General features: G+C 39.5%; 1 protein-coding gene across 5 annotated transcripts in view; it reads right to left on the bottom strand.

Annotated features, from left to right (window-relative positions):
- Positions 1 to 13,957, bottom strand: part of STARD13 (StAR related lipid transfer domain containing 13) — a 286,742-nt gene that overhangs the window by 61,332 nt on the left and 211,453 nt on the right. Inside the window, exon 1 of one of the 5 annotated variants that reach the window (XM_021541947.2) lies at positions 10,640 to 10,687. The exons of 3 other annotated variants lie outside the window; for them this stretch is intronic. Coding sequence is in view for 1 of the 2 variants with exons in the window: in XM_021541946.3 (XP_021397621.2) it covers positions 1,282 to 1,291 (10 nt within the window). In the remaining variant the exon portion in view is untranslated. Of the gene's footprint in view, positions 1 to 1,281; positions 2,973 to 10,639; positions 10,688 to 13,957 lie in introns of those variants that run through there. One more of the 5 variants, XM_021541946.3, reaches the window with a different exon arrangement.

Genomic DNA, 13,957 nt, shown 5'->3' with positions numbered 1-13,957 from the left:
CAACTGCTTCTTAAAGAAATAATATTCATACCATCTGTCTCTCTGAGACACTCTCCTGCCTCCCAAAACAATTTCAGAATTTACTGACTGAAATTTTCAGAATTTTCAGTTGAATCTCACAGGAGGAGCCATGTCTCAAAGATATTACATTTTAGAAAAGCTGGTGCTGAGCAAAGTATACATATTAGTATTCCAGTAAGGGAAAGGCATTTGTGGGGTGACCCACTATGCATGCTGAGAAGCAGCAGACAGTTAGCTGCAGAGTACGCAACATTCTGCATCAGCATCAGTGCCTGTACCACTTCTCTTATGCATATTTAAGGAATGGAAGAGAGATCTGGGAAGTGACATGGAGGAGGGAAAGGACTTGTTTCAGTGAGGTGGGGGAAAGGAATCCACATTCGTAAGAAACCAAACTGCACTGATGTCAGAGCTCAGAAGGCAGAAATTCATTTACAATTCATTTCAATTTTACAATAACGTCTAAGATGGAAATAAAGGTCAATCACTAGTCATGCCTGGGTAATGGACTGTTCCAATTTTCAGCAGCTCTAGGATGACTCATGCGAGGAACACATCACTGCTGCATTCTTCGCCAGTGTTGCAGGACTGACCACATACAATGTCCTCACACTGCTCTCAGCCCCATCTGTCCCTCCCACTGCTTTCTTCTTTAGAAATTCCAAGAGAAAAAGATAGTGAGGGGCTGTGTCACTGAGTAGGAGCTCTGCAGCCTACCCCTGCCCTGAGATACATATATACTTGCCTACATCCAAAAAAATCTCATAAAAGTAATTTGCAAGAAAGGGCCTTGGAGCATCATATTTCCCAGTCCTACAGATCTACCAAGCTCTGGCATGAATGTCTCTAGAAGAGACAACAAAAATGAGGACATAATAATAGCCATATCAAACCATCAAGCAACCAGCAATTCCCCAAATACACATCAAATCCAACATCTCTGCAGACCCATCCACTGTTTCACAAACAATTTCACAATGAAAGGTTGTAGAAAGCCCAAGTTTTATCCATACCAGGCAAAAATATGTAATACATTCACAAGAACAAAGCATTTACTCAGCATTTTTGTGGTGTGAAGAGACAAATCTGCACAACTGTTGTCATTATTTATATTTCACTACAAAGCCAAAATCAGAACTTTGCAACAGTCAGTGATGCTCAGATATTTAATGAAAAACTAGCTGGTGCCCTACAGAGCTTACAGTCCTCATAGACAGGCAGAAAATAAAAGGATAAAAAACCAAAAGCATGGAGACTTACGGATGGTCATCCTGCAAAGGGAAGAATTTATCTCTTGAGTTAAATGCAGGAGATGTGAGCTCAACGCACTCAGAACAAGCAGAGCCCAGGACTGCCTCTCTCTGAGGGGAGTGCTCTAATTCTTGGGCTATTATGCAAGAGAAAGATAAGTCACATCCATCTTCTAATGAGCAAAACCCAACTGCATGGATGGAGCTGCCAGCATTTATTTCCTATTGTTCCTCTATAATCCCAGTGGAAGAGGTATTTACTTGGATGAGGCAGACTGAATCATCCTTGGGTGGGTGGATGGATGGATGGATGGATGAAGAGGGGGAACAGATCTTCCTCCTCAAATCTTCAGTAAGCAACTGCTGCTCTCCTTAGACTGTATAAGCAGTTGTGACAAATTTACTGGACAATCTGCTTAACCCCAGGTACCTAAATTTTGAATTAAATGGAGTGACTTTTCCAGAAGACACATAATCTTTCTAGCAAATGCCACTGTTTCTGGATTTTTCAGACAAATATCATGGTATTGCTAATTATAGTGGGCCTGATTTTCATATAGAATAAATTAGTTTTGCTGCTGCCAATGACTGACCTAGAAAATTCATGTAAGACTGCAGGATCCTTACAAGAAAATAAGGCTCTGTGTTAGGTGGGGCATTGTTGCTAGGAAGACCCATTGCTGAATGTTTTAATCCAAAAGGCTAAAAACATTATTTTACATTATGATCTCTTTATTTATCTTACATTATGGACTTAGCACGGCAAACAACCTCCAAAATTGCAGTCTAGTAACAGTGCATTTGTCCCTGCTTGCCATCAATGGCAGACTCTTTTATCTTTCTTTTTTTCAAAATTACCCAGAAAAATACAACAGAATAGATCCAGGAACCAAGCACTTTTAAAAAAGTAGAACATAATTAAATCTTTACAACAGAGAACAAGAGAGTGTTCATTTTCTCTGACTTTGGACTTGTAATTTCACTGAAGATAAATATTTAGATACCAACCAATGGGATATTTAATTGTCAGGAACTATTATATTTAAAGAAAGTGCTAGAGATTTGCAGACTTGTTTTCTTATGTGTGTTGACAACCCATTCCCATCATTTACCTTCTGTATGACATCTAAATACAATCACTGCTGTAATTTGTAAATTGTTAATATTAGGACTGTAGGGATGGCTATGGTTTCAGTTGTGCACAAAAAAAAAAAGACAGCTTTTACATCAACATCTGGCTGACCTTCATTACTTTCCCATCCATTATTTGTACTCCTCCTTCTCCTTGGCCTATTTTTTTCTTTTTGTGCCCCTGTCTGATTTCATCCAGGAAGCTGCACACCCTGACTGTTCTTGGCTGGCTCCTGTGATACTCATAAACCATGAGACAAATAAACACAGGGGGAAAGGGCAAAACCAAAGCAGGAGGAGATCTAACAAAGCTAGATATGTTAATCCTCCAGCTGTGCACATAATCATTCCATGGCACCATCTGAACCGAGACACAGCATCCCACCAAGTCCTTCTATCCTCTCCCTGCTCAATTTGTGTGAAAATCAAAGTTCATCAGGTTAGGACCAAAACATTTCATAAACCTGACCAGCACTCGCAGAAATAGGACTGGCAATGGGACAACTGGTTTGCTAAATGATACAGTTCTCTGTTAGGAACTAACACATAGGTCTGACAAATGCACAGTGGGTAGAATAAGGGTGAAAGAGTTCAATTTCAGGAGCTATTCTCAGTACTATTTACTCTTTGGGGTAAGCTTTTAACATTGCATCTTATCTAAGTGTCAAATAAATTCTATATTAATATCTAGTTCAAAGAGATCCTGAGAAGTGTTACTATTTGGAACTTCAGATCTCTGGAGGAAAAGCACCCTGAAGGTATAATAACTGGAATTGCATGGATAGAGTCTCCAGCTGGTTACCAGTGAAGTTACAGATTAGATACCTGGTTAACATATGCAGCAAAAGAACATGAGTAAGAAATGCATGTATCAGTAGAAATGTATTTAATGACTTTATCAGCTTGCATTTGTCAAATTCTGCTGGGTTTTAAGTACAGCCACAGAAACACCCCCAAAAGGATCAAAAGAATGTTATTTCTCATATCAGAAGAATAATTCTACTCAGAGAATAAGAAAATGAAACAACTTCTCACGAAGAAAAATGATCCTGTAAGATGATGCAGCTCTGAACCAAATTACATACATTCTACTAATCAATAAAGTACAGTTGTCAAGGCAACAATGACATGAGAAAGTGAAATACAGAGGTCTGTCTTACATAAACACACACACATAGCAATATGTTATGTGAACTTTTGTAATCTAGCAATGACTTCAAGGAAAAATATGTTTTTACAAAAGAACACATATTTTCCCAGGCTTGATAGATTCTTGTGTAAAAGCTTTTATGAGATTTTAGACAAGTTGCATTTTGTTTGGTAGTCTTTGTTCTTGTTCTTTCTTTTTTTAACTGGAAAAGTAATGTTTCAAAAAAACTGCTTTCTGTGAAAATTTATTCTTCCTATAAAAGTGATTTAAACCAGTGACAATTGGATGGAAGTTAAAACTCAATCAAAGCATTTCAATATTGATCCTGAACATAGTTTAGACTAAAAAAAATTGAATTTGTAGATCCTATCTGTATTATATTATGCAGACTTCAAGGGGCAAACTCTGAGTACAAAGACTAAATAAGAAAGTATTTTCTTTTCACAGGTCTTACAATTCTTATTGTATGTGTTTTTCACCTGCAAGCTCAGTTCTGCTGCCTTATTCAACAACTGTTATAATCTCAGTGATCTGAGTGGAAAGAATCAGAGCAGGATGTTATTGAGCAGGAATATATGTGATACCAGCCAGCCCCCTCTAATCTCTGATTTTGTGTTTAATTTGAATAGATCATTAAATTATTTCATAGCTTGCCACCAGAATCTCTCAGTACATGTGCAGGCTGCTGGTACAGGCTGTTTCTTTTGCTGTAGATAAATAAAGCCCAGGTGTCCCAGCAATGTTCACAACTTCTTGCCCCTTTTTGCAAAAAACATGGACAATACCTTCTGGTCACAGGACACCACCTCATGGTTCCTTAAATTACTGCTCATGTTTTACCCACCTGTGTGCTCAGTCACCTGAAGCTGGCAGATACTTTCCTAAATTGGATGCCATAGCAACCAGGGTTGAATAATAAAGGCAGAACTATAGCTGTCTATTGAATTTGCTCTGGAAGTTAACGTGGACAATATAAATGTAATATTAATAAATAATATGGAGCATGAGGATGTTTGACTGCTGCCTTAGAGGTCTGCAAGCATGCTCATTATAAGTACCAGGCTTTCAAGACTCTAATTTCTGAAAGACGGTTTTCAAACAAATTTTAAAAATGAACTGGTCTAGCTCATTTAGCATCTAAGATCACTGAAAAACTCCTCTGGAGATATCCCACTGAGATCTGCCTCCTAATTTTCAGTTCAGTTAAAAAATGAAGCTAACTCATTATGCAGCTGTCTGAAATATTCTTGTAACTGCAAATCCATGTTGTTTTTACAAAGAACTGAGAATATGGGATGGTATTTTCAGGTATGTATAAGCAATTATAGTCCATACAAAATAGTGTCTTCATTTCTCATTGGGTTAAGTGATGAAAAGACTAACTGCTATGTGTGATTACCTCTATTAATTTGGATGTATAAATTAGACATGTTCCTGCAGGCCTATGGAGATTAAATGCACTATGTAAGTGCTAAATATTAACATGAATCTAAATTTTGAATTCAGTGGCTCAGAAGCACAAGAGAGGTGTACATCATTGTGCCTCTATCAGCCACGTTCACATTTGCTTATCTTGTGTACGTATTCTTGCAAACCAAATTAATAATACAGAGTTGCTCATGAAGGTCATTAGCCACTGGTGGAGGGATGTGACAAATTAAACATCTCCTGAACAAATCTTCTAAATCTTCCACCCAGAGAAGTTGTGGATGCCCCATCCCTGGCAGTGCTCCTCACTGGGTAGCGCTGTGAGCAATCTGATCTAGTGGACAGTGTCTCTACCCATGGCAGGAGTTTGGAATTAGATAATCTTTAAGGTCCTTTCCAACCCAAACCATTCTATGCATCTATTAGTCTTTTGAACCCGTCTTCTGTGACAAGTGAGGGCTCATTCCCTGCTTTAGGTGTATCATCTGGGATGCAGAGACACAGGAGAGACACAGAAAGAGCAATGCCGCAATACTATGCTCTGTCATGCTGGAAAAGAAGACACAGAGGATCTTTTTGGAACTGGAGTTTAGGTACAGAAATGGGGTCCCTAAGGACATAGGCAGCAGAAAGTAGGTGCAATCTCCAAGTATTTCCCTGAAACTAAACCAGTTGAGACCATGTTGTCACTTTTCAATGACACAAAAGTGCTCATGGCTGGCAAAGGATTGCCATTTGCAGGTTTTGTCCCTGCTCAAAGCCTGCATAACAAGTGCTAAAGCACACAGTACTCCTATTTCCCATAAAGTCACCCCAAAATGGAAAGCGACGTGTCACACTGAAAGGGTGAGTTCAGCTTCACTTCTCCCAGCAACACTCCATGAAGACGCTCCAGCCACCAACCTCTTTTGCAGGATTGCTGGCTCCCAGGTTCCTTATGCCTAACTTTGGCTGCACTGGCAGATTTCAAGAACTGGGACACCCTTAATTAGTGATTTCACAAGACCTTCCATTCATTTGCAATTTAGTAGCTCAATTCCACCTTTTAGAGACATCTACCACCCATTTTACCATGTCCACAGAAGCTCCTTCCATCAATCCTTTCCTTTTGTCTATAATGTCCACAGATATAAGAGAACATTGTATGTGACACAGAGTTATTCTGTTTTACTGAGTCTACTTGCCTTCAAAATCATCAATAAAGCAACAAACCAGAGGTAATTAAGAAACAAAAACAATGCTAAGGGCTTGATTTAAATACATAAACTCTGGAACATTCAGGACTCAACCTCAGCCCATCCTGTCTGTCCCTGTGCAAAATGTTTAAACAGCAAGTGAGCTTATCTCTTCTAGATGTGTTTGGTGGATGGAAACTGAATTTAATGTAGCTTCCCTGTATTTTATCTGCTTACATCAGAACCTTATTATTATTTTAACCTTACAACGACTTAATTAATGTCCAAGCCAAAAAAAAAAAAATAAAAAAAAAAAGCCTGGGTGGCCTGAATATTATACCTCCGTATTTTTTATGAGGTGACCTTTCTGAGTTCAAGAAACCATGTTTGATCACTGGTTTTGGGTGGGAGTTTTGCTTGTGAGGATTATGAGTGCATTATAAGGAAAGGCTACTTGATTTATGCATAATTCTTCTCTGAAGGTACAAAACAAGTAGCCATCAACTTAATGCTACTTAATGCTGAAGGCTTTAAAGGGTCACATAAAGTCATCCTTTTTATGGAACAGCAAGTAATCACGATTCTAGGTTAGGGTTATAAATGAGAAAGTAAATCACTTATGCATTGCATTCAGTTGGCCTCCACTCTGAACTCATTTAGCACATAACAGCTTGGCTGTTGCCGTATGTCTTGCGCAGACATTCAGTGGGTGGTTTCATAATGTTCCACAGCCTACAGAGTTCCTTTTTTTTTTTTTTTTTGTTTAATCTAATTTACTGTTTTTATCAATATCTGATAAGAAAACAAGAGGCAGCTGTAGTTCTACCACCCTCCTTGTGCTTGTCACGTGCTATAATACAAAGTACGAATGGACTTTGGAAATGTCAAAATGAACAAATGGAAAATTTGTTCAAAAATGGGGTAATATAGCAACATGTCTAAAATATGGTCTGAGATTTATTTTTTTGTAAGAAATTGCATGCTCAGGAAGGCACTTTTGTGGTGGCCACATGAAAAATTATTCCATGTAATGAAGAGATTTAAGAGCTGACAAATAAAAATGTAGGGACTGCATGGGCAGCAGAATAAAGAGCTGGAGCCTGACCACACCACCCTACCAATCCTTATGGAAGAGGGATGATTAGGGGCTAAAAGTCCTCAAATATACTCCAAATTACTAGGAGAATGCAGTCCCATTGAATGGAAAAACAAATTGCATCAGCTAAGACCACTCTTTTGCCCTCCTGCCCAAATTCAAGATTAAAGGGAGAACTGGACTTACAGTGGAGCTGTTTACCAGCATTCTCTCTAAAGGAAGAGAGAACCCATCAAGAACCCCGTGATAAAGACAGATAAAAAAAAAAAATAACTCGGGCACTAAATTTGTTCTGGATCATCAGGCAGTTCAATGGCATAACCAAGGAAGGTACCAAGGTATTCCTTCCTCTGGAATCCATGGCACTATCCACTGTCGTCTTGAGTTAGATATGCCAAAAGGCAGGAAATGTTCAAACTAAATTAATGAAGAGAAAAAGCAGCTATGCCTCTGTGAGGATGCCAACAAGGAACTGCTCTGTGGGAGGATAACCAAAACACAGTGTCTGAGAAGGAAGTGAAGGAAATTAAGAAAACAGAAAAGGTTACAACTAATCTAAATTTCTGTAAACATACAAATCAAAATCAGAGGTCAACACATGAGTAAAAATAAAATGTCGGATAGCCATAAGAACATCCTCAAAACACAGAGACAGAAAATGAGTGCACATCAAGATGACATGAGGAGGAGTGAGAGTAGGCTGAATGATAGTACATGGCAGGATGCTGCCCAGAAGAGAGGTGATGCTGAGTTTATTCTTAGGATACTGTTCAAGCACAGTGCCTAACTGCTCCTACTGCACTGATAAAAATATTTGGTAAATACAGGAAACTTTCTCAGCAGTTAGGGTATATTACAAAATTCTTTCTTTCTTTCTTTCTTTCTTTCTTTCTTTCTTTCTTTCTTTCTTTCTTTCTTTCTTTCTTTCTTTCTTTCTTTCTTTCTTTCTTTCTTTCTTTCTTTTTCTTTATTTTCTTTCTTTCTTTCTCTTTCTTTCTCTCTCTCTCTTTCTTTCTTTTCTTTCTTTCTTTCTTTCTCTCTTTCTTTCTTTCTTTTCTTCTTTCCTTCTTTCTTTTCTTTCTCTTTCTTTCTTTCTTTCTTTCTTTCTTTCTTTCTTTCTTTCTTTCTTTCTTTCTTTCTTTCTCTCTCTCTCTCTCTTTCTCTCTCTTTTTCTCTCTGTCAATGAAAAATGTCTTGTCTGTACTAAGTAGTTATGTCTGGGAAACTGAATGTGATGGGGGACACACAATAATTTTTCCTTTCCCCAAGTTTGTTATGTAATCCTGCATTGGTATTGTAATCATTAGTAGAAGACCCTGTGAAGAGCCTAAAGGGTACCAAATGAAGTAGTATTGTCACCTGAAAAATCAATTTTCCTTTCCATTTTTGTCAACACAGTAGCAGTGTACTTACTGACTAAAAAACATATCCCCCACCCTTTCTTTTCATCATATGAAAATCTTGGCACTCATTCCCTGCAACATGAAAGCAAATGCCTGTAGACATGCCTGGTATATAACAAGTGCCTGTCATGCTGTGATGTGAGCTGAATTGATTTGAAGGCAAACACCTTGACAGACAGGCTGTCAGAGCACACACAAAAATAACACAGAGATAAATGAATAACACTGATGTACAGCATATCCCTGTGCTTGGCAAGCTCTTTATTCCATATAAATAAAAGAAATTGCCAGAATTGAAGCTATTTTAGCAACAAACATCAGAAAAACCAGTATCATCACCCTAGCATACTAATCTCTTGTGCTAAAGAGGGACAAGCTGTTTCTGCAAGCCTCACACACTGAAAACAGACTTTCTCCCAGATCTTTCACGAAGTCTTTCCTCCCTCTTCAGTAACAGCACACACTATCAGCCAAGCTTTTGGCAGGTTACAGAGACCTGTACCCATTTCTGTCCATTCCTCTTCAAACCTCTGCAAATCATAATTTCCAAAATGTGCCTGGCACTAGTGGAAGCACAACTCGCAACACTCAGCTTGCTGAGACCCAGAAAAAGCAGTGAACCTCTGGCTGTGTGCAGTAGCAGATGCAGCAGTAAGACACGTTCAGCATGGTCCCTTCAAAAGGTGCCAATAACCCCAACCAGAACAGGATGTCAGGATAATGCAAAGAATTCACTTTTTGCCCCAGTTGTCTCTGCCATCAGTCACTGTGACCCCTCCTCCTAAGTAAATGAAATCAATCAGCAGGGATTTCTGTAAAATACATAAAACAGTCATCTTCCAGACTCTACCAGAAGATAAATGGTTCCAGACATTGGACTGCAGCCATTTTCCCACACATGCTACAGTGTTTTGTCATCCATATTGGGCCATAATAGTGAGTGGGTTTTACTTTTTTTTTTTTTTCTCAGTCAGCAGCCAATGTTTCTGCTTCTAACTCGTACACTAAAACCACAGCAACAAGAGTAATTTTTCTGTACAATTTGTAATAGAACAGTTTCGCTCCCAATCAGACAGTCTGGGGTCTTGTACAGAACTTTGACACTTCTGCGACAGATAATATCATCTTATCTCTCTCAGCTGGAGCTCCACAAACCTTTTTAGGATTAAAGCATATCACCCCAAATACAAGCCACTGAAGTGAAACAAGCATGAAATTATGAGCAACACAAACCTTATCTGAGAACCTGCTAACAAGAAATAATATGATTGCTTACAATATCTCATGCTGGCTTTCGTGCTAATTTCAAAGAAGGATACAGGTATACAACAAAAGATGCATCACAGTGTGAGTTTTCAATTAATTTTAACATATTTTCAAGCAAGTCCTTAATAATCTGTTAACATAAAATGCACTTTGGAAAGAACCATGGGGCTTTTTCATTATTAAGAAATGTGCAACCAAATTCTATCCTTAATTAAATCAGGAGTAATTTTATTAACAACAGTAGACTTAAACCTGACTTACATCAGCGTAACTGAGGGTAGGATTTAGCCCCGGGGTGTTTATACACTGTAGTTCCAGTTAGTTTAGATCTATTTGGGTGGGAACTCCTTTCCCCCTTCCAGAAAAAATATTCTTGCCTACCCTATTTCACCTCACAGCTGGGGCCAAAACAACCTTTTCTTCTGAGATATTTTTCTGAAAGATTACAAATAAATCTTATCCTTGATACGAGGTGACCTTATTAAACAAAAAAACACCCTCTGAAGTAAGGGACACCAGCAGCTTTAAAGTTTGTTTACAAGTTTTGAAACACAGCACCTCAAACAGATAAGCTTATTTACATCTTACAAATAAATAAAAACTTTAAATAAAAGCTATTTAATACAGGAGCTACTTATGTCTGTTTTCAAAGCTGAAAAGCCCTTTCAAACAGTATTAGCTGTTGTATTAAACATCCCTGTTCCAGTATAGAAACTTACTGTCCACAGATATCCTTGGGCTCCACTGCACCTCTGAACCAAAATCACTTTCTTCTTTACTTCATTTTCTGCTTTCTTGAGATCAGATTCCCAGTTCCTGACAGATGGCTCCTCTGTCACTGAGCTCTGTTTCCGCCTCCTTATCGCTGCCAGCTAATACTTCCACGATGCTTAGCTGTTGTCTGTGGAGCTGTGCTCTACATCATTTCTACTCTGATCAATGCTCCGCTTGGTTTTAGGTTGTTCCTAGTCCCGCCTCCTGCTCTTGAAGAAACGAAAACTCACAGCTGGATTTTCTATAAATCATCCCTTTTAAGAGTGGCTGGGCAAGTATGGCAAATACTACAGCTAAGACCTGCTGCTCTATTTGAAACTTCAAAAACAATTCCTCATCTTAATGATGCACACATGAAAGTTAATCATGTACTAAAATCACTAATACTGAAAAATAGTGGCCAGATAATTGTGACCTTCAGGGCTCAGATGCTGATTAATGTAATACAAAACTCCTCTCTGTTCCAGGAGGGGAATATGGTAAAACCTACTGCCTCGGTGAAATGCTATATAAAGCACTGTGCTTTGAACAGGAGCTTGTCATTCTCATAGAGATAAATTTACTTTTGCAATGCAGAGATTTCTGACAGACCAGCCCAGAGTACATACTGTTTAGGCTAGGAGCCCTACACTTCAAAGAGACTTTACCATCACAGCAACTCTTCTGAAGTGTGGGCAGGAAATACCTTTATTTTCTGCACAGCACTAAGTGCACTACACAGCACTGAGCTCATTACCATGTTTAACAAAGCATGGAGTATAAAAGCAAGGTGGCACCATAAAATCAGCACTACGAACTTTGTTCTCACAAAAACAGCAAAACAGAGTTGAGTTTCTGCAAACTGTTAATTGTTCTAATCCTTCACCTTCTGGATCTTCTTAAGAAACTGTGTTGTGGAAATGAAAAATGACTGGACAAATCTGAATACAGTCTGAATGAGCTGTAAAATCCTGTTTTTTTCTCTTGGATTTTTCTATGGTGAGAGCTGCATCCCAGCTAAAGTGTTGTCAGGGTTAAAACCAGCTCCTTCCTTACTAACAACTGCTTGTGTCCTGGTGGCCCATGAGTTCCCCTGACTTCTGCCCACACTGAAGAGCAACTGAGCTGCTGCTGGACTCTTGATGAAGAGCTCCTCAGGTTTCCGATCAGGGAAGTGTGCAAGAGTAGCATGTGCTAACAGCAACTCCTCCCCAAGTGTGCCACTCAACTCTCAGCAAGCTGGGACCCATGGGCTTCTCCTGCCAGCTGCTGGAGCTGAACTATTGCATCACTGGTCTTCTATGAGTGCCTGTCCTCCCTTTTTGAGTCTTGTCTATCCTACCCTACAGTGTTCCAAAAATGCAGTGGAAAAACACCAAACAAAGCACTTTCGTCTATTCCAACTCTCTAATCACTTCATTACATGCACAACAATTCTCCCAAGTTCAGTTTTTCCACATGATAGATGAATCTCTGGGCTTCTGTCAGATCCAATTTGACTGTCTTTTTTCTCTAAGCTGAAGAATCTCCTCTGTTTACTCTGGGCCTGCTCAGCCTTTTTGCTCATCCCCTAGGTACTGCTGCTCCCATAAGTACTGCAGCCAGCCCTTTTGTTCACCTGATAGAAGTTGATGACACAGCACCCAAGCTCAAGCCTTGCTCACAGTCCATGACTGATATTGTTGAAAATATTCTCACTTTCTTTGCTTTCAGTTCTGCAGACAGTAAAGTGAGGACAGTCACTTGTCACCTTGTGATCACCACCACCACGGCATGGTGACCTGCACACAAGAATTCAGAACAATCACACCAGACTAATTTCCATATGGTTACTAGCCTGGCAGTCCAGGAGAAAGCAGTATGGATTAAGTAGCCAGGAATGCTCTGAGCCAAGGACAACACCACTGTGATGAGCTACTACTCTTTTAACCAGCAGCCATAAGACACAGGTCCTCGGCCCCTGTTCAAGCTGCGACTCAGATCTGAAGTGCTGCCATGGCAGTGCTCTCCTGCGGGTGCACTGGTGGATCAGTGCCAGTAATTTGATGATGGAGAGTGAAATGAGAGTGGGCAGAGCACTATCCCTGCACCCAATCCAAATATGTAATGGTAAATATAGAAAATCTGTTTTCCAGGTGCTGTGGCACATTCAGTACTTATCAGCTGTCAAAAAACCCCACATAACTGATTAAAATTAGTTGTTTGACCTTTAAAGTGTACTTGAAAATCCATAAATGAGACCCATCAGTAGTACATATCCAGTTGACTAATAACAGAATTTTGGCTAGCTAAGGCTTCCAAAGAGATTAAATACTCAATAAAACGGTATGACATGCACTGTAAGATTAAAATCTTCCAAGGACTTTTATAGAGCATTTTGTTTAATGTCTGGAGTAATGTTTATGTACAGAGGGCAAGATTTGCTCTTTCTCTGCCTTGAGATTGCTGACCATCACCTGAACAACAAGAAAATGTTTGCTGCAGGTGGAAATAAATATATTTATTATACATTGTCCTCCATGTGGTTTAGCTCCAGAAAGTGCACTGAGTTCTTTGGGGGTGAAAGGGAAGATCTCCTGTTACCACTAGTAAGTGTTCAGTTCACAGGCTCAAATTAGGGTAAATCCCCAATAAGGCAGCAAAATGTGGTAGCATAGAAGATGGTTTATCAGGACTTTTTCTCTCTGCAAATCTTTTATTGGGCCACACTACTTGCTAATTTTGAACAAAGTCCTGCAGCAGCCCAGTATGGCTGAACCCAAGACAATGGAACAAGCTCAGGTTCCAGGAAACAATCCCCTGCATTGTTGGTCCCTGTTCTGGACCACTTCTACCAGCTTCTTCCTAAGCAGTGTGAACATGAGTCAGGCTGTGTTCCCTGGCTAGGGGATCCCTCACTGTCCCTTTTTTGGTAGTACCGACGTTGTCCCAGGGAAGAAGGACAGCAGGATAGTTCCTCCTGTCACTGTTGTGCAGCCCTCACTTCCCCCTCACCAGGAAATGGTTGTGAGATTTGCTGAGACCTTGCTGATTTCAGCTCCTCATAACTGCACTGGGAAGGGGAAGGAGAAGGAATAAATAACTTTCCATTTCCCTCCAATGACTTGCAACTAAAAGAGCTCAGACTTCTCCATGCAGCCAGGATAGCTGTGCCGGCTTGGCCCTGAACTCTTTTTGGGAATTGTATATATTTAATATGTCAAGCCTTCTACCCTGAATTTGTCTGGTGAAAACTTTTAACAGTAATAATAGTGTGGTAAATAGAATTATTAAAAACCTTGTCC

This window comes from Lonchura striata, chromosome 2 (genome assembly GCF_046129695.1).
Source record: "Lonchura striata isolate bLonStr1 chromosome 2, bLonStr1.mat, whole genome shotgun sequence".
In the NCBI taxonomy this organism is placed as follows: domain Eukaryota; kingdom Metazoa; phylum Chordata; class Aves; order Passeriformes; family Estrildidae; genus Lonchura; species Lonchura striata.
This window is presented reverse-complemented; position numbering and strand designations above follow the sequence as displayed.